The sequence below is a fragment of the Xiphophorus couchianus genome, chromosome 7, assembly GCF_001444195.1.
Source record: "Xiphophorus couchianus chromosome 7, X_couchianus-1.0, whole genome shotgun sequence".
Classification (NCBI taxonomy): Eukaryota; Metazoa; Chordata; class Actinopteri; order Cyprinodontiformes; family Poeciliidae; genus Xiphophorus; species Xiphophorus couchianus.
This window is the reverse complement of record NC_040234.1, coordinates 37,093,683-37,118,408: the sequence shown is the minus strand read 5'-3', so window position 1 is coordinate 37,118,408 and position 24,726 is coordinate 37,093,683. Positions and strand designations below refer to the sequence as shown.

The following is a 24,726-nucleotide window of genomic DNA, read 5'->3' as shown; positions in this document are numbered from 1 at the left end:
GACGAAACAGGATTCAGTTTTCATTCAATTGTGAAACAAATTGTGATCAAGATTACCTTAGCTAACAGAGGTGGCTTGGTTCTGGTTCTGGTCCTGGTTTCAGTTCTGGTCCTGGTCCTGGTTCCGGTCCTGGTCCTGGGCTTGGTTCTGCTTCCGGTTCTGGTTCTAAACCTAACCGGTCCTGGTTCTGGTTCCGGTCCGGGTCCTGGTTCTGGTATCGGTCCTGGTTCCGGTCCTTTTCCGGGTCCCGGTTGTGGTTCTGGTTCTGGTCCCGGTCCTGTTCCGGGTCCTGGTTCCGGTCCTGGTCCTGGTTCTGGTTCCGGTCCCGGTTCTGGTTCCGGTCCTGGTCCTGGTTCCGGTCCTGGTTCCGGTCCCGGTCCTGGTCCCAGTTCCGGTCCCGGTCCTTGTCCTGGTCGTGGTGCTAGTTCCGGTCCTGGTTCCGGTCCGGTTCTGCTGAGTAATTGTGGTTCTGCTGTTTCAGGACCTGGGCGCGGTCAGCCCTCCTCAGAGGAACTGGAAAGGCATCGCCATCGCTCTACTGGTCATACTGGTGGTCTGCTCCCTCATCACCATGTCCGTCATCCTGCTCAGCCCAGGTAAGAGCTGGTTCTGACCCGGTTCTGACCCGGTGTCCTAACTGTCTGTGATGCGAGCGTCGCCTCGGGTTCTGCTGACTCGGCAGAACTCTGGTCATATCATATTAGTGGTAAAATCTAATATTCTAGAAGTTATTAGTCCAGATTTTGTTCTTCTAGTTGAATATTGCTGTGATAATATTGGTGATTATCGGTGATTATTGTTAGAGAGAACATGATATTTTCAAGCTGTTTGGCTCACGGTCGGGTCACTCTGGCCGGTGTGAGAGAAGACACACCGGCCAGAACCAAGACCGGCCAGAACCAACTGGAATCAGAAGGATTTTCTGTTTTCGGCGCCGCTGAGATGGAGCAGATTTTGATTTCCAGGAAGTCCAAAACCGATTCCTGGAAGTCCAAAACCGATTCCAGGAAGTCCAAAACCGATTCCTGGAAGTCCAAAACCGATTCCAGGAAGTCCAAAACCGATTCCTGGAAGTCCAAAACCGATTCCAGGAGGTCCAAAACCGATTCCTGGAAGGCCTGAAACCCAAATAGTACAAGTTGAGCCAGAATAAGGGCAGCAATGCCATTGGTCCAAACGTTCCAGTACACACCAGTAGAGATGAAGCCCAATAAAAAGTGATGCATCCAGTAAGAGCTGTGAGATTTTGGATATTTGTTGCAGATGTGTTTTGTGATTCCACAGACGTGCGATTAAATCTCTTCCCACTCGGCCTGAGCAGGGAAGAATCCGAGTCCTGTGTGTTATTTTATATTCATATATTCCATAGTTAGTCACTTTAATTCTCCTGTATTATTAGTTCCGATTTATAGTCAAGCTGCCAATGGAGCTGGTTAAAAGCCTTAACCTGAGTTAGTTTGATTTCATTTACTGATGAAAAGATGTTTCCAAACCAACCAGAGGCCTGAGAGACGATGACAGGAAGCTGAAGTCCTGCAGCTTGTTGTTGTAACCGTGGCCCTAACCTTGAACCTTGACCTTTCCCTAACCTTAACCTTGATGCTTCCCTTACCCTAAACTTGACCCTTGACCTTTCCCTATCCCTGACCTTTCCCTAACCCTATCCTTCCCTTAACCTTGACCCTTGACCTTTCCCTAACCCTAACCTTGATCCTTCCTTTCCCTTACCCTATCCTTAACCCTTGACCTTTCCCTAACCCTATCCTTGATCCTTAGTCCTTTCCTAATCTTAAACCTCAAATCTTTCCCTAAGCCTCTTAATTTTTTTCTTTTATTTTGTCCTTTTATTTTTATTTTTATTTAATTTCAAATACTCAATTTTAAAATTTGAATCTTAATTTAATTAAAATTTCTATATACAAAAAGTAATATTCAACAACTAAATTAAAATAGAAAAACAATCAATGCACATAAAACCATGGTAAAAGATTTAAAAATATCACGCAGTGGAACGTAGGGGGTGGAGCCTCCCAGGGGAGGAGAGTATAAATAGGAGGGAGCGACAGCGAGACAGAGACGAACATTAACACAGAACAGTCGTCTTGTGTGCCTTTGCCTGATGAAGACTTATTAAAGTCGAAACGTTGCGATTGGCACACATTTACTTAATAAATTCATTTAATTAATCTTTTTTTTTTGCAAAACAAACAAATATTTGTTAATTTTTTTCATTTCTTTTTTCTAAAAAAAATACTAAAAAATTTAAAAAATAATAAAGACACAAAAAAATAATTATAACTAATTAGACCATAATAATAATAACATATATACAGATTATATATAAACAAATAATTATAGTTCACATAATATTTTTTAAGTAATAAAGCCTAACGGGAAACATAATACAAAAAAACGGAAATGTGGCAAGAGAACGAGTGGCAGGTGGTGCGGTATGGGAGGAAACGCAAACAGCGTCCCCCTACCCGCACGCATTTTGATGGGACATGGAGAAGGACGGACCGCGCAACTCCTGTTCCCTATAGGGAGCAGGCTAAAACCTTTTTTCCTAACCCTAACCCTAACCCCAGCCTCAGGGAGAGGACAGAGCGTGTGACCCACTGCTGGAGCTTTGACCTCTGTGGCAAACAGAGGCAGCTAAATTATGGATGTTTAATTTGAAACAAACTGTATGTAACTGGATGAAGAGTGTAAAGTGAAACCTGTCTGCTTGTGTTTGTGTTTTCAGTCGATAGCCAAGCCGGCAGCGACACCAAGCTGACCGTGGAGGATCTGTTCAGACCAGAGTTCAGGGTGCACGACCCGGAGGCCCGATGGATCAACGGTGAGCGGAGCTAATCTGGGTTTGAGTTTAATCTGCCGGCTCTGTTTGATGGGGGAAATGGTGGATTATACCAGCAGCTTCCCTCTTGCTCCTTGTTGATCAAGTTTTGCCGGAATATGACGGTTGCAGCAGCAGTCAGTGCTGCAGCTGATAGAGCTGCAGCTGGTAGAGCGGCAGCTGATAGAGCTGTAGTTGTATCAGGAACGACTGCAGAAGCAGGCGGCCATGTTTAATCTCTTCATGCTAATCCAGACATTCCCATTTAGATTCACCATTCTGAATAAAACATTCTGAATTATGATCAGCTACAGATAATAAAATACACTTTACTCATTTAAACCAGAGTTTTAGTCATCATCACAGAGGAAAAAAACATTTTTAAAAACTAACTTTACAGAAACGTGTTTTTGTTTTGTTCCCTGCTCAACAATAAACGCCGTGGTCCTGGTTTCCATGGCAACACGAGGAAACCAGGTGATCACTCTGTGTTGCATCGGACATTTTTGCGTCTTTGGGGCCGCACTGACTCGGTTCCGGGGCCATGAATGGCCCCTGCGCCTCACTTTTAACACCCTTGCTTACAGTAGTGGCAGTTCACTGAATAAATGTTATGTTGTTAATTTTAGGCAATAAAATGTTTAGTTTCTCATTTAAAATGAGCTAAATTGTTTATTTATTTGTATCTTTCAATGTTTTTCTAATATTGTATAAAATAATCATCAGAATATTTTTATCTGATTATTGTTCAGAATCGATTTCCTCAGTTCAGCTCCTGGTTCCCCTCTGGTCTGCAGTAAACCTCCACCGATCAATAACCAATCAATACTATTTGCTTGAAGCTGTTTGTGTTGGAGGGTGCTAGCAGCAGTTAGCAGCTAATGGCTATGAACTAGCAGCTAGCTGACAGATGACTGAGCGGCGAGCGACTCCCCGGAGGAAGTGGCGAGCCGGCCAACAGGAAGCAGGAAGCGGTCTGGTTCCCCGTCGTGTTTTCAGGTTTCTCCTCCGACTCTCTCAGGATTTTTGCTTTTTTCTGATCAAACATCGTGTCATAATTTAACCGTTAATCAGAAACTCAGTGTTTATGTTCTGTCAAGTCGCCCGACTTCCAATATTATTGAGAATTTGATTCTATTAAAGAATTGATCGGTTTGAACCCGATTATTAAAACAGATTAATTAAATGAGTTGGCGCCCCCTGCAGCGCGGCGCCCTGTGTCGTAGCCACTTACTGTTCTGCTGCCTGCAGTGAACAGGATTTCATGTTTATCTGAAGATGATCGGGTCATGGAGCTCCTTGGACTTCCAGAACCAGAACCGGCTGTTCTTGTCTTCTGGGTCACTCTGCTGCTTCACCCCATCTAGAGATTCTTTCATTAATTTAATTAGCTGCATGATTGGTCTAATCAAAGTCTGTCCCTCATGGTTTCCATGGCAGCAGGAGATGAAGGTGCAGTCAGTGACCAGCAGGAAGCAGCAGCGGCCCCTCCTGGTTGTGGTCCTGTTCAGATCCGGTTCAGAACCCGTCTACTAGCAGCAGCAGTTAAAAGTCTCTTCTCTCAGTTCAGGAATGCAGAACCGGGTGGTGTAGAACCGGGTGGTGTAGAACCGGGTGGTGTAGAACCGGGTGGTGTAGAACCACATTAGTAATCTGGTCCTGGTATTGTTCTGCAGCTGGTGGAAGGCCCACTTTGGAACCGGCTTTATGTGACTCTGGAGGGTCGGGGTAGAGGTCAGAGGTCAGCCTGATCTCTGGTGTCCAGATGGGAGAACTGAAGGGAGTTTGATGGATTATGGATCCAGATTATTAAATGCAGATGTTTTCTGGTGATTATTAACTCTGATCAGGCGTTGCCTGACGGTTGGGTTGACTGGACTCTTGTTGCCAGATGAGTTGCTGACTGTAAACGTTGCGACGTCTCTGCAGCTTGTTGTGGATGAACAGCAGCCAGGCTTCAGGTTCAGCAGTTAGCATCAAGCTAAAAGTGAGAACAAATCCTGATTGTTTCTGGAGAATCAGCCGTTGTTCATCAGAGAAACTTCCCAGCATGCCGTTCTTCACGCTGTTATTAATAACTCATCATGTTTCTGGAACTGCAGCGTTTTCTGCTCCAGGTTAGTGAACAGCTGCTCAGGTTAAAGAGCGGCGCTCTGAGAAATGCTGAGTCTCTGGTTACCATGGCGATGGCAGGACAGGATGCAGCGTTCATAGATCCGTTTGGATCCTGAGACGAAGGAAGGCTTTAGGTTTTATTAGCATTAAATAACATTTAATATCAGAAGAACGTTAACCGCTACACAGCATTGCTATGGCGACGAACAGGTTAAACTTCATTGTTCTGTCCTGGATCAGAAATATACATACAACCACTACCTGGAAAACCTGGAAAACCTCCTGACTTTCTCTTTGGGCAGAAAGAAATGAAACTGAACCTGATATAAACTGTAAAAACAAAGAAATATTAATAAAACAAAAGTCAAACAATGAGATTAAAAGAACCAACATGGCAGAAATAAAGAAAACCAACAGAAACAGAAACACGTCTGATTCATAACAGCAACGTGTTTCTGTTTGTAACGTTGGATGGTTACAGCGTCTGGAGCAGCAAACCGATAATTCATTACTCAGAGCTACTGGTTGGTTTCTCTACTGGTTGGTTTCTCTACTGGTTGGTTTCTCTACTGGTTGGTTTCTCTACTGGTTTCGCTGCTGGTTTCATCGTCTTCTTCCCGTTTCCATGGAGATTCCTCACAGTCAGAAATATACAGCTTAGAGCCGCGCTCTACGTCTGTCGGTGAACGCCTCACTGCCGGGCTGAGTGGGGTGACCTGGTGACCTCTGACCCTCCAGGCGAGGTCGTCTGTCCCGTTTCAGCTCAAACCAAACGGTCGCTTCACGAAAACGTTGGAACAAAAATGTTTCATAAGTGGAAACAAATCAAAAAAATTTTCTGATGCTTCAAAATAAAGAAACGTAGATGAAACAGGTTTACTGTGAGAAACCAGTTGAGACCAGTTGGGACCAGTTGGGATCTCCATACGAGTCTAAAGTTCCAACCACATGGAGACTCAGAAACTGGTTTCATCCTGAGGCTGAGAAGCTGATCCCACCAGATTTGATTCTCCTAACTGAACTCTGATTCACTGACGACCAACAGCAGCTGCTGGTTAACAAGTCGCCTGGTAACGAGTCGCCTGGTAACGAGTCGCCTGGTAACGAGTCGCCTGGTCAATGAGTCGCCTGGTAACGAGTCGCCTGGTAACGAGTCGCCTGGTCAATGAGTCGCCTGGTAACGAGTCGCCTGGTAACGAGTCGCCTGGTAACGAGTCGCCTGGTCAACGAGTCGCCTGGTAACGAGTCGCCTGGTAACGAGTTGCCTGGTCAATGAGTCGCCTGGTAACGAGTCGCCTGGTAACGAGTCACCTGGTCGCCTCCTCTCCAGGTGCTGGACTCAGTTGGTTCTGTCTCTCCCAGTAGAAAGGCTGAGGAAGTGATGGGAACACTGGGAACAGTGACTGTTATCCTCCACGATTGTGTGTGTAGCAGTGAAACTTTTGTTAATGAAAAGTGCATTACAAATTAAATGTATTATTATTATGAACAGTGGAAACAGAGGCAGTCAGTCTGCAGGTTTCTGACTTTCTGGATGTTTTAATCCGATTTTGAATCTTTTAGATCCTGGTCAACCTGCTGCAGTTTGTCCATCTGGACCTTCAGCTGCTGTTCCTGTTGGAGTCTTCCTCTGCGCGACTCGCTAATGTCTGCAGCACTTAGCGCGTCTGCATTTAAAATGCTGTTGCCTAGCAACACTAACTCAGCTGGTGTGTGATTAATCTTCTATCAGGTCGTTTGTCCCGAAGCGGCTTCCAGCAGATTTATCTCTCGTCCGTGGCACCTGGAGCTGGAAACGTCTTTCTATCAGCAAATATTAAAGTTTTCTAGTGAATCACAGAGAAAACACAAAATGTTTCCCTGCAGCAGCAGCTGCTGCTTCAGTTCCTGTCACATCAGAAACCTCCAGACCAGCTGCATCGTCCTCTGAACCTTGGTTTAGCTGTTAGCATGTAGCATGCTGTCAATGTGATCCTGGCGGCTTAGCTGTTAGCATGTAGCATGCTGTCAATGTGATCCTGGCGGTTTAGCTGTTAGCATGTAGCATGCTGTCAATGTGATCCTGGCGGTTTAGCTGTTAGCATGTAGCATGCTGTCACTGTGTTACTTCCAGAGCTCATATGAAAACGATTTCTGCTGATGAAAGCTTCCATAACCCAGCAGGTGAACAGGAAGATGGATCTGGGATCCAGTCTTCTAAAAGCGAGCCACACTGACCTTTACTTTGAAGGAAGCCCCGCTAAGTGCTGTAGCCGAGCCGCTGCGGGTGGCGGCGGCCATCTTTCACCTCCGAGTCAAGTCGTTTCATTATTCATGGCGCTGCAGACGTGCAGCATTAATTATACATTAGAGTCTGTTCTTTTTTAGCTCTGAATGGTTCATTATTTAAAGAGACAAGTGCAGAGAACCAGAGCAATGTTTTAAAGATCACTGCAGCCATTTCTTTTGATCTTATTCATCCGTCTCCCAGTGAGGAACCGCATTAGGTCTGCAGAAACGGCACACAACACAGTTTAACTGTAAAACCAGGTTTGACTGTAAAACCAACTCAAACTGAAAAAAAAATAGGGATTTATTGTGATTTCTTCTCACCGCCTCAGAAAGGTGGTTTATAGGCCGTTTGCACACCTGAGTTTCCGGTAGATTCGGTTCGATTGGGGACCAAAATTGCAACATTTGTTCCATTTTTGTTGGTAGAGTTTTATATATATATATATATATATATATATATATATATATATATAGTTTTATATATAGGAAAAAATAAGACGGAACTATTTAGTCTATCGACTCTAAAACGATAAATCATATTTATGAATCACATTATCAACCATTTGTGAATAGAGCAGATTAACAAGCTATAGGTAAATGTTGTCATTTACAAGGGTTGGACAATGAAACTGAAACACCTCTCATTTTAGTGTGGGAGGTTTCACGGCTAAATTGGACCAGCCTGGTGGCCAATCTTCATTAATTGCACATTGAACTAATAAGAGCAGAGTGTGAAGGTCCAATTAGCAGGGTAAGAACCCAGTTTTGCTCAAAATATTGCAATGCACACAACATTATGGGTGACATACCAGAGTTCAAAAGAGGACAAATTGTTGGTGCACGTCTTGCTGGCGCATCTGTGACCAAGACAGCAAGTCTTTGTGATGTATCAAGAGCCACGGTATCCAGGGTAATGTCAGCATACCACCAAGAAGGACGAACCACATCCAACAGGATTAACTGTGGACGCAAGAGGAAGCTGTCTGAAAGGGATGTTCGGGTGCTAACCCGGATTGTATCCACAAAACATAAAACCACGGCTGCCCAAATCACAGCAGAATTAAATGTGCACCTCAACTCTCCTGTTTCCACCAAAACTGTCCGTCGGGAGCTCCACAGGGTCAATATACACGGCCGGGCTGCTATAGCCAAACCTTTGGTCACTCGTGCCAAAGCCAAACGTCGGTTTCAATGGTGCAAGGAGCGCAAATCTTGGGCTGTGGACAATATGAAACATGTATTGTTCTCTGATGAGTCCACCTTTACTGTTTTCCCCACATCCGGGAGATATATAAACAAACTTTGTCCAAAAATGTCCATTTAACAAAATATCATGTGGTGCGACCGTCAAGAAATTATCATTTTTGGACTTATATTTTGAAATCCGGTCACAAACAGGATGTTGCATCATCCAACAGTCTGCCAAGAACCCCTGAGACAGCAACAGGTTTGTTAATCTTTGTCAAACTTCAGAAAAAGTGTCACTTTCAGCAGGAGGTCTGTAGTTGCCATATTTAGGTGTCATGTGGTATGACCTCAAAAAAACTATTAATATTTAAATATTCCTACAATTTTCTGTTTTGATTATAAATTTCATATTTGCCTTGTGTGGGAAGCTAGCTTGTTTTTTTAAGGATTCAAATTATTTTCCTGTTGAAAATGACTGAACATGAAAATATCATTTGGTGCGACTGTTGTAATGATACATTTATGTTCTTGAAGGGAAGTTTCTGTGCTTTTATTTTGGAATTCAAGACTCAAATGCAAAAGAAATACTTTGCATGATCATTTCCAGAATGTTTGTAGTCTTTTTTGAACAATATCATGATAAAAATACAATGGAACATGGAACATTACGGCATGTATTTAGTCATTTATTGTTTTGATCTTGTTTATCAGACGCTGCTGTCATCAGACTGAGCTGTGATGAAGAACCACAGGTACTTCAGGATGTGGGAGAAGAAGTCCAATCAGCACCACGCCTCAGTCTGATGACAGGAACCCGTTCACCTGCTCATCAGAACCAGAACCAGAACCTCATGGAGCTCCAGCCAAGGCTGCTTCTATACCTGCTTCTAAAAACTGCTTGAAAATAAACATTTCCCTTCATGCCGATCGATCGGCCACCAATCATAATTGACCGATTTCTGTGAAAAAGTGTATCAGTGATCACTGATCAGAAAAACCGATCAGCTCATACTGGGCAGCCTGCTTTTCCTTCACACTGAACAAGTGGAGGTTTAACGCTCAGGGGAAAAATCACTCAAAATGCATCAACACAACAAATGTGACTGATTTCTGTTCCTGATTGTCCTTTAGACTGAAGGCTTGCTGCATTGTGCCTGCATGTATTGTATGTTTTTGTCTAAATTGGGTGATTTTATGGCTCCATGTTGCCAAATCACAGAGTGTAGTTTATACCTAAAGCGAAAAATTAACAGCCAATCCGAAGATCAGTATTGTGATGTGTTGTTTTTGTGTAGCGTACTGTTACTGGATGTAACTCTGTCTTTATGTGTTAAAAGGATTTTGACCCGTTTCCTGGCCGACATTTATTATATGAATCATTTGGTGCGACAATTAAAGAAGTGAATGTATTGAATTCAAAATAGAATATCTAGTATCTGGAGCATAAATATTAATCACTAAGGCAGTATCCTCAAGTGACTGGCATTTTTTATTTATTAGCACAGTTTGATGCAATGGTGAAGAAAAATATTGGTCGAGTCAATTATAAATGGAATTTGACAGTTTTTGGGTAATAATTGCCAGAAAAACACAAAGAAATTTAAAAACTTTGTTTCTAAACACCTTACATAAATGGAAACTTATAAAAGAAATGTTTAGCACATCATCGATAAAATACCTTATTTTAAGATAAATCACAGCCAAATCATATTGATGGAAAACCTCAGAAAAGTCTCATTTTAATGTGAAGTTATGATTCTGTGTGCACATTTCAAACATTCTAGTAATTGCAATGGATATGAGGACAAAGCAAATTTCTCTTTTATATTGGTGAATAATTAATAATTGCCGCTGTTAAAATTAGTTTGTCAAAATGTAACAAACCATGAATCATGCTTTATGAAACGGTTTGATGATTGTTATTAAAACGAGGTAAATAATTTAGTTTTTGTCATTAAAGGTTTTAAGGTGACAGCGGCTGCAGTTCGCCACGGCAACAGGAAAATAAGCAGTAAAACAACTTTAAACCATTTATATTCTGCTTTTTCTCGCTCTCTGTGTCGGCACGCAGACCCGTTGCCATGGCAACCAACACAACATCTCCGTTAACCTGCGGAGAGTAATATATTACCCAGAATGCCCTGCACTGTAGCTAACTTCCTGCTTGTGGAGCAGTCTCCGGTCCATTTTGCATTCTCACTGCCTGCCAACCGCATCAGAGTTCACTTCAGAGGTTAGGGTTAGGGTTCAGAGGTCGAGGTTTTCAGGCGTATCAGAGTTTTGGATTCAAATTTGCATTCACACTCCCCAAACGAATCAGACTTTCTAGACAAACAAATTAGAGTCTGATTAAAGCGAACTAAACAGGGCAGGTGTGAATCCATCCATAGTTCACAGTGATGAGAAAATCCTGACCCGCTTCCCCCTTCGTGCAGTTCAGTTCAGTTCAGTCTTTTGGAGTCGTTTCGTCTGGAAAAGTTCATTCATTTTGATCTGAGTTATCAGTCAGAGCATCAAGTTCAGTTCATGATTCTAATTAGTACAAAGTTTCTATCTGAGGAAACCCAGCAAAGCGTGGCGACATCACTCCTCCTGACCAGCAGGGGGCAACAGTGGAGAGGGAAACCACTCATTTAACAGGAAGAAACCTGCAGCAGAACCTGAAGTCTGGTACCGATACGTTCTGTCAGCAACATCTGGACCGATCAGCTCTCTGATTATATATGAGATAATCTGAGATTATAATCTGGATTAGCAGGGAGTCGATGAAGAGAAATCCAGTCAGGATCCAGACGGTAGTTTTCCACCAGAACCAAGTCCAGTTGGTGGAGTACAGAGGTTCTGGAGCCAAACCCGGACATGATTGACGTCCTGTTCTCACCTTGGTGTGGCGTCGTCTCCAGAACCGGTCCAGACAGGACAGCTTGATGGTTCTGTGACGGTCAACCCGGTTATCTCCATCAGAACCGATCTCTGGTTCTGATGGTCCCTCCATGTTTCAGCAGCGAGGACGAAGGCCTCCGTCTCTGGAGACATGAAAGCAGGAAGTTACCTCACAGTTTAAAAGGTTCTACAAAGTTCTGCCTGTCCGCCCCGCTGAGCATTCTGGGCTTTGTAGTCCAGAACAGTTGGTCCATTTGGGCCAAGTCAGTACCTTCCGTTCTGGAGGGAACCAGATGAAGGTCCAAACGTTCAACCTGAAGCCAAAGCCTGGGATGAAGGTTTACCTGAGCCTGGCACCCAATCACAGCGGAGCGGCCCAGCGGGTCCGACTCTGGGACCAGAACCGGTTCCTGCGATGGCTCATTAAGGTAATTATGGAAAGAGGAAGTGGAAGTTTGCCGGAGGATCAACCGACACAAAGAAGGAAACGCTGAGCGGAGGATCTGACAAAGATGCCTGGCAGGCAGAGTGATCATCTACCTGCATCCGCCGCCCGCTGGACCCTGCCCAACGCTAATTGGTCTCCATGGAAACGTTGATTATTCATCTCAGGAGTCACTCTATCTGTGGCCAGAACCGCCGGACCATCAGGCAAACTGTTAGAAATGTGAAGGCAGAGAAACAGATTTCTGCTCAACTTCAGCCTGAAACTGCAGACGGGTTCAAGGCCTGAAAGTTCTGGTTCTGCCGAGCTTCTGCTCGGTCCTGCCGGTTAGACCGACCCAATAAACACGATTCATGATGGAGAACCGTTCCTCACCTTACAATCACGATCAGGAACGGGATTAACATGGCATGTGAAGAACTGCAGGGTTCTGGTTTAGGTCCAGTTCTGTTTGGGTCGTTCTAGAACAATGGGTGGATGGATGGACAAATAAATCTTCACACCTTGTGAAGATATTTTTGTTCTGAACCAGATTGCGACTCTGTCGCCAGAACCAGAACCTGAGACTGGATCAGTGAAATCTCTTTACCTTCAGTGTTGCTCTGCTGGATAAAACCCAACGACTGCTTCATTCTGACTGATTCTAGATGTTGCCAATGGTTTCTGGATGTTGCTGATGTTTTCTGGATGTTGCTGATGGTTTCTGGATGTTGCTGATGGTTTCTGAATGTTGCTGATGGTTTCTGGATGTTTCTAGCAGCATTTCCTCATCTCAGTGTTTCTCTTTCCAGATTCTGAAGTCATCTACAGGAACAGCAACGGCCATGTCATCAAGTTCAACCTTCTCACCAATGAGACCGAGATCATCCTGCCAAACACAACATTTGTAAGTTATCCCGCTAGATGAAACTCATTTCTCCGTGTTTTATGCTGTTACCTCTGGCTCTCTGGTTAGGGGGGAGTGAGATCCCTCTGAAGTTTCTCAAAGCTCTGGTTGTTTTTGGTTGAGTTGGTTGATGGACTCTCCAACGTTGCGTGGAGTTCCCCTTGTTCAGAGTGGTGTTGTTGCTCCTATCTATCAATAGTTCCAGCTACGTCACAGTGCTCAGCCCCCTTGTCCGGTCAGTCCAGCAGTTTTGGAGAGGAGAGACCATCAGATAGTCCATCCTGAGGTTTTTGAGCACTGTGGTTTTCGTGCTGGGAGTTCGCCCAATCAGTCTGCATGTCCATTTTGCAGACCTGGGGAAGATGTTGGGCTGTGTAATTCAGGAAGGTACAGGGCCCTTTGATACAGGGTCCCTGACCGGTACCAGTACTTGGTTCAGACTGCCAGCAGTAAGTCAGGCTCGTTTTTGGTGAGAGTTGGACTTGCCAATGCTGACCTTTGTCACCGATTTTGTTCATAACTTGAATATCGGTTTGTAGACCAACCAAGGTGTGGAGGGGGTCCGTTTTGGTTTCCTCAGGATCACATCTGCTTTTTGTGGATGATGTGGTTCTACTGGTTTCATCAGGTCGTGATAGACAGCTTTCACTGGAGCAGTTTGCCACTGAGGCAGCCAGGATGAGGATCAGGGGGGATGTCCTGCCCCAAGGGGAGGAGTTTAAGCGTCTGCAGTGAAGCGGGCGCTGTACCGGTCCGACGTGGTGAAGAGAGAGCTGAGTCAAAAAGCGAAGCTCTCGATCTACTGGTCGATCTACGTTCCCATCCTCATCTATGATCATGAGCTTTGGGTCGTGACCAAAAGAACGAGATCGCAGATACAAGCGGCCGAAATGGGTTTTCTCCGTAGGGTGTCTGGGCTCTCCCTTAGAGAGAGAAGCTCAGTCATCCGGGAGGGACTCAGAGTAGAGCCGCTGCTCCTTCACATCGAGAGGAGCCAGTTGAGGTGTGGTTAGGGGTTCATGTTCCACCATGAGGAGACCTAGAGAAAGACCAGGACATGTTGGAGAGACGATGTTCCCATCTGGGTACGCCTTGAGATTTCACCAGAGGATCTGGACTCTGATCAGAAATCGGGTTCCTCCCATAAATGAGCTGCTAAAAATGTTTTGTTAAATATACTGTGAGAATAAAAGCTGTTAAACTGTTCTGCTCTCTGTGGTCTGGAAGGTTATTTGTGTTAAACAACAACGCTCTCGCCTCTGCTAACACCATTGAGACATACATGCTACGCTAAGTGCTAACTTTAGCTATGGAGGGAGACGTGGAGAACCTGAATGAAATGCCCAGAAAACAGAAACCATCAGAAATGTGGAAACATTTTAAACTGAATTGAAAAGATGACAAGTCAGTGCAGCACTGCAGAGCAGAGTTAGCTTTCTACAGCAGCGCGTCCTCCGTGTCGCAGCTCCTCAGCTGGGAACTGACCCTGCAGACCTCAAACTGTGTCGCCAACAGGAATCGTTCATTTTATTCACCTCCATCTGTGATGATCTGTAGCTAACGCTACATGTAGCAACTGATCATAGAAGCTAGCTGGCAGAGTGTTAGCTAACTATGCAGTTCTTCATGTGAATGTGTAAAATGATGATAAAAAGTCATCAAGGAATAATTATTGTGAATTATTGTGTTTCTGCTGTTTCAGGTGAATTTCAACGTGGCAAAGTTTTCTTTGTCTCCAGATATGAAGTACGTTCTGTTCGCCTACGAAGTGAAGCAGGTGAGTCTGGTAGAGACAACCACATGCTCTCCGGCCGCCATCTTGGTTTCTTCTCGTCTGCATCTCACCTTGAACAGGTTTAGCGCACTTAGCACATTAAATAGCATGTTAACATACGCTAAACAGCATGTTGGTCTGGTGCTTTGGCGTTAGTGGAGTTCATTTTTAGGGTTAGGACTAGCACAGCTAGCGTCTAGTAAATGCAGCTAGCTTGTAGTTAGCTGATTGTTCTGGTCAGAAGAGCCTGTGGTTCTGCAGAGAACGTTCCAGAACGTAGCTGCTGCTTCGATGCTCTGAATGCCTGGCCACACTCTGGCCACTTTATTAGGTACAGCTACAACATTTCCAGAGGTTTCCTGTGTTTCCTGGTAGCCAGCGCTCCTCCCTTGGGTTGTGTTTAGGCGTTCGGACTAAAGACATTTGTCCTCCCTTCGTCTCCAACCTGAAGACGCTCTCTGCCACCATGTGAAATGAAACGTCTCGCCATCAACTGTCAGCATGCAGATGAGATGCTCCAGCCTGAATCAGAAAGCGGCTGCTCCGCCTGAGTATTTCCTGCTGATGTCGTCCTTCTCTGCTCTGTCTGCAGGTTTACCGTCACTCCTTCATGGCGTCCTACAGCATCTACAACATCCACACACGGTGAGCAGCTGGACCACAAGCTGCAGGGAAATGTTGAAACGTTCCTGTTAACCTCAGTTCACTGGGTTTAGATGGGTCCAGGATGTCTGTGGCAGCATGAGGAGTCTTGGAGTGGCTGAGCTACAGCAGCAGTTGGCCTGCTAGCTAACAACAAGAACATTCAGGTCCGGTTCAGATGTCCGAACCAGAAAAGGACCTAAAAACGTTTCCTGGTTCGACTGGGTCCCCCTGCTGGTCACAGACAAAACTTCATTTCAGTTTCTTTATCCAAATTAATAAAACAAAACCCAAAATAAACGAGTTTGGCACAAAGAAAACGGTAGTTAGCTCCAGAGATGATGGACAGAAGACAGCAAGAGGGTGGAGAGACGGAGGAGGATCAGATTATAAATCTGTGTTTCTGTTTAAATCTTTGTCTTTATTCTGCTAACGTCCAAAATGGAATTTCCATTACATAAGAAATTAAATTAAAATCACTCATGAATAAACTTGTTCACATGTTAGCGCTAAAAATTTTAATCAAAAAATAAAATTGGTAGAGAATTTATGTTCACATTTCAATTGACTCAGTTCTTTGGTGATCCGGGATGGGCTGCAGCGATCCGGGATGGGCTGATTGCTGCAGCGATCCGGGATGGGCTGCAGCGATCCGGGATGGGCTGCAGCGACACAAACTGAGTTAAAAAACTTTCAAAGAATTCCAGAAAATGTTCCAGAACGCTCGGAGAGCTGATGGAAACTTCTGGAGCAGATTCTAACGTACTCCAGTCTGCCTAGAGGTCAGCCTCTAGCTGACCTCTGGCTGTGTGTTTCAGGGAGGTGTGGGAGCTGGACCCTCCGGAGGTGGTGAACTCGGTGCTGCAGTACGCTGCGTGGGGCGTCTCTGGACAGCAGCTGGTGAGGTCCAAACCCGGTTCTGTTTTATCCTGAGACATTAAAATAAACCTGAACCAGAATATCGGCTGATGCATGAAGGATTGGTGTTGAAGCTCTGCTGCTGTTTCCTTCCAGCCTTTATGTCATCAGATGTTATTGTAAATTATGGTTGGATGCTCCACAGATAAAGTGCTGATCTATTCTAGGATCTTATTGTTGCGCCCGTATGCTGTATGTGCAGATCTACATATTTGAAAACAACATCTACTACAGATCTCACGTGAAGAGCAACTCTCTGCGGCTCACATCTTCAGGAAAGGAAGGAGTCATCTTCAACGGAATCGCCGACTGGCTCTATGAAGGTTCGGCCCGTTCCTACTCCGTCTAGATCCAGAACCGAACGTTTTCTACGTCAGTTCCATGTTCTAGATCAGAAGTCTAAAACACGGGCGTCACATTGATAAAATACGGAGTGATACGGTGGCGGTGCTTCCCGTCAGACGGTTGGATGAAACTTGTTCTCAGTTCAAAGCAGCGCAGAAAATAAGAAAATAGTTTCTGTTTTATATTTTTAAACGTCCTCTAAGTACATGGAAGTGATTCCATGAAGTTTTGTTATTGTTATTTTATGAACCAGCTTTATGTAAACTATGCTTGGGGAACGAAAATACTGTTCTGCGATGTTAGCTTTGTGGCTAGCATGCTAGTTGCCCCGCTAGCTTGTTAGCTAGCAGTGGCATTACTAGACAATGATATTATTCAAACGTGAAATATATAAATAAATATTTATATATAAACGTCGACCTCTGTTCTAGGTTACAATGACTTGTGTTAAGTACAGCGAATGATTCAGCTGAAGGAGCTGCTGGAATATTTCAGCATAAGAGAGAGTTATGAAATATTTATGGTTTTAGTGCAGATTTCTTCCCTCTGGCTGAGAGGAATTCATCTGTGTTTTTACTTTAAACCTAAAAATGAGAGCGGCTGCTGTAACAGTTTCACTGTTAATTATTTTCTGAAGTATAATTAGATACAAAACTGCAGCCTTTTTCAATTAGCAGCTGTTTTTTTTCTACCTCTGTTTATATCCGTGGCAATACGAGAATATATTTAAATAATAAAAGGACATGGAATATTTTAACAGCATAAATGTAAATCATTTAAAACTAGAGATGTATGAAGGACGAATACTGCCAAAATTCATATATATATATATATATATATATATATATATATATATATATATATATACTTTTCCACTTTACCTCTTCTAAAGAGTAAAAAGGAAAATGAAAAAAAGTCAGTGTAAATTAGAAATACTTATTAAATGATAACATAATATGAAAAAATATAGTAAATACAAAATATGAAAAAAAGACAAAAAGGAAACAAACCTATAAGATTGGAAATAAAATGGAAAATTAAATAACAGTGACATGGTTAAAATAACACTTTAAAATGATAAACAATAATTCATATCCTACTGAATAATCAAATAAGGATCCAGTATTTGCCACATTCTGTTCTTTATAAAGCCATTTATTTATTTCTGCATTTACTGCCAGTTTTGCCAGGATCAGTCCTCCATAGAGGCTGGACCAAAGATAAATATCGTTAGCAATAGCTCTGAGCTAAACGTAAACATGCTGTAGTTGTTGTGAATAATAACTGGCAGTTTGTGTGGGAACAGAGGAGATCCTGGAGAGCCATGTGGCCCACTGGTGGTCTCCAGACGGGGAGCGGCTGGCCTTCCTGGTGCTCAACGACTCTCTGGTCCCCAACATGGTTCTGCCGCGCTTCACCGGCGCCACATACCCCAAACAGAAGCAGTACCCCTACCCCAAGGTACCGCTTCTACACACACCGTCTGGGACAAATAAACACACCTGCTTCAGTTCTGGACGTTTACGTCTCAAAATCTGATTTAAAGCAAACAAATCATCACCAGCTGTTAAAATAGGGAACAAAAACTCATCATGTTACGCCAAGGCAGCATTTATTTAACAAAAACTGTCAGTAACAACCTGCTGCTGCCCGTCAACCTGGGAGGGGTCAGAGGTCATCTGTAAATCATCTGGGGTTAAAGACACAAATGGAAGGTGGTGAACCTTTGTTCTAAATGGCTTTTTATTCCTTTTAATTTTGTAACTTGATATTTAGATAAAAATGTTTTTCATTCATGATTCTTCTTCTGTTTTTTGGAGGAAGTTTGTTAATGTATTGTGTTTGTGTTGGTTGTCCCTGGAGGGACTACACACCGTCTGATTTGAAATAAACAAGAAGGAAATCAGGGATGAAATTCATCGTTTGAGTGAATATTGCTGATCTGGATGTTTTTATGCTTCCTGAAATTAAGGCATCGATCATTTTACCTCTTTTTATTAACAAAATATGACTTTAGCCAAAAATGATGCCATAAAAAGAGGGTGATGTTTGACTCGTGCGCCGTTATTTCATGGAGGTGACGATGTGTTCTCCATCCGGAGCGGTTGGACTTCCTGTGTGTGATCAGCGGTGTTTCTGATTGGCTGTTCAGGCGGGCCAGCCCAACCCGGCCGTCAAGCTGTTCGTGGTCAACATCTACGGGCCGACCCACACGCTGGAGCTGATGCCACCGGAGGCGCTCAGGCTGCGGTGAGCAGAGCTGCTGGAGCGCCGCTCCTGCCAGCCATCGTCATGGCAACAGCTGCCAGCATCAAGCGAGACAGACTCACCCTGAGGTCACAGAGTCAGCAGACTGAAACATAAACTGGATTAATGAGAGTTTTAGTGGCAGCGTCTTCATCTGGTCCACCGTCCTCCTCAGGTTGATGATGACTTCCTGTTCCTCTGCTGATCAGACCGACCTGCAGGCTGATGATGGTGCTTACAGGCTCCAACAGGGACGAATCATCAGCCAAGCGCTCTGCAAACACAAACACAAAATCCAACAGAAAAACGCTGCTGCCTCTCCACTAAACCTCCAGACCACTAGGGGGAGTCAGTGGACCAGACTCGAAAGACGGAGGTCCAGGAGAAAGAAGAGCTACGTTATGCTCCACGTCTTTTATAATACCATAGAGCAGACTCCATACTGCCCCTGCTGGTGTGGAGGACTTTCTTTTTGTGGAGCCACAACTTGTTTTTACCATTAGTTGCATTTTTTCCATTAGTTTCTATTTCTGAGGCTGCAGCATTTTTCTGTTGTGTACTTTTAGTCTCAGTTCAGTTTATTTATATGTCAACAATTCACAACAAAAGAATTTAAAAAATAATCACTTCATTTCAGTCACTCAGTCATTTGCCTGATGCTAGTTAGCGCAGTGAGCTAACGTCATTATTCACATCAGATTAAAACGTTTCTAAGGAAACTCACTCCTCCTGACCAGCAGGGGGCAGTAGCAGAAAATCACTGCTTTCTCATGCCGATTGTCCTCAGAGCAGAGACTTTAACTAGGCCGCTGAGCAGCAGCAGACAGTAATGGTGTTGTTCTCCTAGGGAGCATTATGTGAGCACAGTGAAGTGGATCAGTAAGACCCGGACGGCGGTGCGCTGGCTGAACCGGGCCCAGAACGTCTCCATCCTGACGGTGTGTGACACCACCACCGGAGCCTGCGTCACGGTGCGTCCTCTCCTCACGCCACACACTGTAGACAAACCTCCAGAATCCGCCTGTATCTGATCAGAACCAGCGCTGACTGCTGCAGAGCTGATGAGTCTTGGTTTAACAATGTAGCACGCCCCGGTACTCTGACACCTACAAATAAAATGTGCTGAAGCCTTCAGAGGGCCCCTGATCAGAACCAGAGTCCAGATGTTCAGGTTTGTAGTTAGCTGCTTTTGGACAAACTCTCTCTAGTGTCTGAAAAGTTGCTGGATGTAGCGATAAAGTTAGCAACAGAGCTACCTAACTGGGCCAGGTGTTTCTGGTTGGACCGACCCGGTTCTGGTCCAAGAGAAAGCCTTTGACCACACTGATAAAACAACCCAATTGGAGAGGCTTTTATTGTGAAGTGGCTAACCTTGTGCTCTTTGTGTTGCAGAGACATGAGGAAAGCTCGGAGCTGTGGCTGTCTAAGCAGGTAAACCTTCATCATCATCATCACCATTTAAAAAGCTGATTCAGTTTTCTATTATTTCTGAGAATCATTCATATTTATGGTAGAAACTGAAGCTTGAAGTTATAACTTCCTCTGTATGCCTCTGTGGAGGAAATGGGTCGAGCTGCTGCAGGAACAGTGTCTAAAGGCAGAAGCCTGCCCCTGGTGGTAGCAATGAAAATTACAACCTACGCCGTCCAATAAGCTCACCTTCAGAGAACCAACACTAGGGGGCACCGCTAGTGTTCAAGACTAAGAAAAAAATTAATTACATGCATAGTCATAATAATTACCAAAAAACATGTTTTGTTGTATGACTTTTTGTCATACGACAAAAAAGTAATTTCAAGAAAACAGGCATAGCAATACAAGATGGAAACTTGTATACTGAATAAATTCAAATGTAGCGAACGCTGCCATCCACTGGTGGGTCTGAGCATTACCAGAGGAACCAACCTGAAACATTTCAAACCCTCCAGCTGGGCAGGACTCTCTGCTGCATGCTAGCTAGCAACTTCTACTTCCTGTTTACTACAGCCATGCGTAGCATCAACGCTAGCCTGGTTAGCCTGGTTGGTTCAGTCCGAACTGGGAGATGGAGACATTTTCACACTTTCCTCTTCTTTTTCTTTTTTCAGAAGTTTGACCAGAATTTACCCTTTCAAAATAAGAGCATGAATATAAACACCTAACCCAGGGGAGCCCAAAGTGGGTCCCTGAGGGCCGGCATACTCCATGTTTTAGTTTTCTCCCTGGTTTAACGCACCTGGATTCAGTGATGGATCATTAGAGGCTGAAGGAGAACGTTGACCTGCTGAAAGGTTGTTACTAAAACCAGGGACAGACTAAAACATGCCGGATCCGGGCCTCCAGGAGCCTTTGGGCTCCCCTAGCCTAACTACTAACGAATTATTAACCGTCGATAAACTTCAACACAGACATCGGACTTTACAAAACAGTCAAAAAAATTTGCTCTTTAGAATCCACGTAAGCTAATGCGCTAAACGTTTTCAAAGTTAGCTAAAGTGCATAGCTAAAAGCCGGTTCTGACCCACAGTCGGTTCCATCTCGTCTCTCCAGAACCAGCAGCCCGTGTTCTCCAGGGACGGGTCCCGGTTCTTTCTGACCGTCCCGGTGAAGCAGGGCGGACGGGGCGAGTTCCACCACATCGCCATGTTCACCACGCAGGTCAGGCTCCACCCACACACGCGCTGACACGCCCACAGCCTCCGGTTGCCATGGTAACCCCAACCACTGCCGTGTCCGCTTCAGTTCAGGGCGGATCAGAACGAGGTCCGACACCTGACCTCTGGGAACTGGGAGGTGACCCGGATCCTGGCCTACGACGAGCCCAACCAGAACCTGTGAGTACCGCAAGGTTGGTTCTGACCCAGGACCGGTTAGAACCTCACTGGTTCTGTAACCAGTAAACCGATTAAATCAGAACCGGACTGACTACTTCCTGTCTCTTTACAGTTACTTCCTGAGTACTGAAGGGTCGCCACGGCAACGGCAGCTCTACAGGTCGGCCTGTCTAAACATTTCCAGGAAGCGGTTCTGTTTGAGCCGGTAACCGGTTTGGACCGGCTGATTGTTTTATTGTCATTGTCATCTGCTCAGCGTTAAAACGGTGGGTCTGTTTCCACGGCGATGCCTGACCTGTGACCTTCACAGAACCAACTGCCTCTACTTCAGCGCCGACCTCAGCCCGTCCAACCAGAATCTGCTGCTGCACTGCCAAGGTAGGCCCACTTCAGGAGCGGTTCTGGTGGAGTGGGGTCCAGTTAGAGTGACAGACTGGGTTCTGATGGGTTGGTTTGGCCCAGACTGAAAGAGCTGTGGTACTGGTTCTGGTTCTGCTTCCAGTACACAAACAGAACAGACAGCTGGTCCTGCAGTAGAACCTCTCTGGGTCACTGTTCGACCCGGTCCATCACAGTTCCCCATCAGAACCGATCCGCTGTGATCTGGACAGATGGTGCCTCCCTGGTCCAAAGTTCTCCCTCATGTTGTTAAGAACCGGACCTAGTTGGGGTGTGCTGTGGTGGCGCAGGGGTTAAGCACAACCCACATATAGAGGCCTTAGTCCTTGACGCGGCTGTCGCAGGTTCGATTCCCGGCCTGGCGACCTTTGCTGCTCCTCTTCACTGTCAAATAAAGGCCACTAGAGCCAATAAAACCTTTAAAAAAAGAACCAGACGTGGTTCTGGTCAGACAGGCAGCTGCAGTGTAACTGTAATGTTAACCATGAACAGTACTTTGTTTGTCCTCCTGTCAGCCAATCAGCAGCCAGCGTTTCTCAACCTGCTGGTGTTTTCCTCCTGCAGGTCCTGAAGTTCCTACTGTGATCCTCCACAGCCTCAATAACTCCAGTAAGCTAACGCTCTGCTAGCTACTGCAGCTCATTGTCTGTTATTTTCGTCATGTGGTTTTACTTTTCTTCCTTTAACCGTCTAGCTAACATTGGCATGTGATTAATATGCACTGTCCCTTTAAGACAGAAGTAAATGCATGAATATACTTGATTTTGTTTCCGTTCTCCACCAGATAAACCGTCACTCTGCTCCAGATTACAGTCAATTTAATCTGTCATGTTCCTCCTCAGATTACTATATCCTGGAGAACAACTCAGTGCTGAAGGCAGTTCTGAAGAACAAACGGATCCAGAAAAAGGAGTACCAAACCGTCCGGGTCGAGCCTTTTGGTGAGGACAGAACACTTTGCTACTGCAGGAAGCCAGCAACAGGAAGCTAGCAGCAAAATGCTAGCTGCAATAAGCTAGCTGCACGGTGTTAGCTGCAGGAAGCTAGCTGCAGGGTGCTAGCAGCAGGAAGCTAGATGCAGGAAGCTAGCTGCAGGAAGCCACCTAAAGGGTGCTAGCTGCAGGTTGCTAGCAGCAGGAAGCTAGCAGCAGGAAGCTAGCAGCAGGAAGCCACCTAAAGGGTGCTAGCAGCAGGAAGCTAGCTGCAGGTTGCTAGCAGCAGGGTTCTAGCTGCAGGAAGCTAGCAGCAGGAAGCTAGCTGCAGGTTGCTAGCTGCAGGAAGCCACCTAAAGGGTGCTAGCTGCAGGGTGCTAGCTGCAGGAAGCTAGCAGCAGGAAGCTAGCAGCAGGAAGCTAGCTGCAGTCCAGTCTGATGCGTCCTTTGTGTTCCCAGATTTCCCTCTGCAGATGTGTTTCCCTCCAGACTTCTCTCCGTTGCGTCAGTACGGCCTGCTGCTGGTCATGTGAGTACCGACCAATCAGGACGCAGCATCACTGCTTTTCTCTGATGCTGAGTCATGATTTCATCTTATAAACAATTGAAGTACTTCACAGTTTAAAGGTTTAATTCTGGAGCTCTGGTTGACCGATCAGATGATTAGTTTGGTTGACACCATAGTTGACCCTGATGTGCTGTGTGACAGGAAGTTGACATGTGGTGTGTGCAGTGACAGCGCCCCCGGTGGCCAGGCGGTGAGCGAGCGCTTCTCCCTGGGCTGGGACTCGGTGCTGGTCAGCTCAGACGGCGTCATCGTGGCCCGGCTGGACGGCCGGGGCAGCGGCTTCCAGGGCCAGCGGATCCTGCATGAGGTGCACCAGAGGCTGGGCACGGTGGACGTCCTGGACCAGATCGCGGCGCTGGAGTGAGTGCTGCTGCTGCGCCGCCAAAACCCAACCATCCCTGCAGGCTTTTATTAACCTTTACTGGTTAAAATCATCAGTTTGTCTTTTTACATGTCAGATTTTAATCATTTAAAATAGTCAGCTTGAGTTTATTAAAACTGCTGGAAATTGAAACTATAATGAAACTTAAATGAAGGAAAAATAAAAGTTCAGTGTCCTGCAACTTGTAGTGAAAAATAAAGTTTGGATGTTCAGGATGTCGGCCATGTTTTCCTGCAGGTTCATGATGAAGTTCTCGTACATCGATCGCTCGCGCATCGCCGTGTTTGGACAGGTGAGCAGACAGGAAGCAGTAGATGCTGACATCACTTCCTCTTGGCCTGGACTCACCAGTTTTGTCGTGTTCAGGGCTACGGCGGCTACCTGGCTCTGATGATGCTGAAGTCGACAGACAGCCTGGTGAAATGCGCCGCCGCCATGTCGCCCGTCACCGACTGGAGGCTCTACGGTGAGTCAGCAGCTTTCAGACCAGAACATCAGCTTCCCCTCTAACAATATTTTACATTTTTTAACATGCTTTGTTACAAAATATAAAAAACAATGAATTGGGTTCAAATTTTGAGCGCAATAAAATCTATGTAATTTATTTTTTCTGTTTGTGTTTAGGAGTTTGCATCATTCATATGTTAACTTCGCGCTAGCAGCGTATTAGCTGTGTGCTAGCAGTGCTTTAGCTGCATGCTAGCAGAACGTTAGCTCAGTGTTAGCAGCTGTCAGCTACTATAATAAACAAAACGTTGCTCCATATCGGGAGAATAAAAACACTGGAACTGAACTCAAGCTTTTCTGAAAACAGAAATGATTTGAAACAACCTGAAGGTTTCAGCCTGAGCTCCCGTTTCCTGTCCAGTTAGCAACCGCTAACCGTCTGTGGTTCCTTCCATAGCGTCGGCGTTCTCAGAGCGCTACCTGGGCCTGCCAGTACGGGACGACAGCAGATACCAGGTGAGCTTCCCGACCTTTGACCTGAGCAGAGCTGCAGCGATCCTGATCTGATGACTGAATATTCATGGATTCTGTCTGTGCAGAGAGGGGTGTATACAGGGCTTCTCTGAGTGTGT

General features: G+C 45.1%; 1 protein-coding gene across 3 annotated transcripts in view; it reads left to right on the top strand.

Moving 5' to 3' along the window:
* The window catches only part of dpp10 (dipeptidyl peptidase like 10), a 78,105-nt gene that overhangs the window by 50,070 nt on the left and 3,309 nt on the right, over positions 1 to 24,726 (top strand). For all 3 annotated transcript variants that reach the window (XM_028022367.1, XM_028022368.1, XM_028022369.1), the window contains exons 2-23: positions 482 to 596; positions 2,747 to 2,842; positions 12,533 to 12,627; positions 14,330 to 14,404; positions 14,994 to 15,046; positions 15,862 to 15,943; positions 16,164 to 16,284; positions 17,613 to 17,767; positions 18,459 to 18,556; positions 19,401 to 19,524; positions 19,946 to 19,984; positions 21,083 to 21,190; positions 21,275 to 21,366; positions 21,479 to 21,526; positions 21,623 to 21,744; positions 22,330 to 22,374; positions 22,608 to 22,706; positions 23,157 to 23,226; positions 23,431 to 23,625; positions 23,885 to 23,939; positions 24,014 to 24,113; positions 24,552 to 24,610. In XM_028022367.1, coding sequence (XP_027878168.1) covers positions 482 to 596; positions 2,747 to 2,842; positions 12,533 to 12,627; positions 14,330 to 14,404; positions 14,994 to 15,046; positions 15,862 to 15,943; positions 16,164 to 16,284; positions 17,613 to 17,767; positions 18,459 to 18,556; positions 19,401 to 19,524; positions 19,946 to 19,984; positions 21,083 to 21,190; positions 21,275 to 21,366; positions 21,479 to 21,526; positions 21,623 to 21,744; positions 22,330 to 22,374; positions 22,608 to 22,706; positions 23,157 to 23,226; positions 23,431 to 23,625; positions 23,885 to 23,939; positions 24,014 to 24,113; positions 24,552 to 24,610 — 2,046 coding nt within the window. The remainder of the gene's footprint in view (positions 1 to 481; positions 597 to 2,746; positions 2,843 to 12,532; positions 12,628 to 14,329; positions 14,405 to 14,993; positions 15,047 to 15,861; positions 15,944 to 16,163; positions 16,285 to 17,612; positions 17,768 to 18,458; positions 18,557 to 19,400; positions 19,525 to 19,945; positions 19,985 to 21,082; positions 21,191 to 21,274; positions 21,367 to 21,478; positions 21,527 to 21,622; positions 21,745 to 22,329; positions 22,375 to 22,607; positions 22,707 to 23,156; positions 23,227 to 23,430; positions 23,626 to 23,884; positions 23,940 to 24,013; positions 24,114 to 24,551; positions 24,611 to 24,726) is intronic.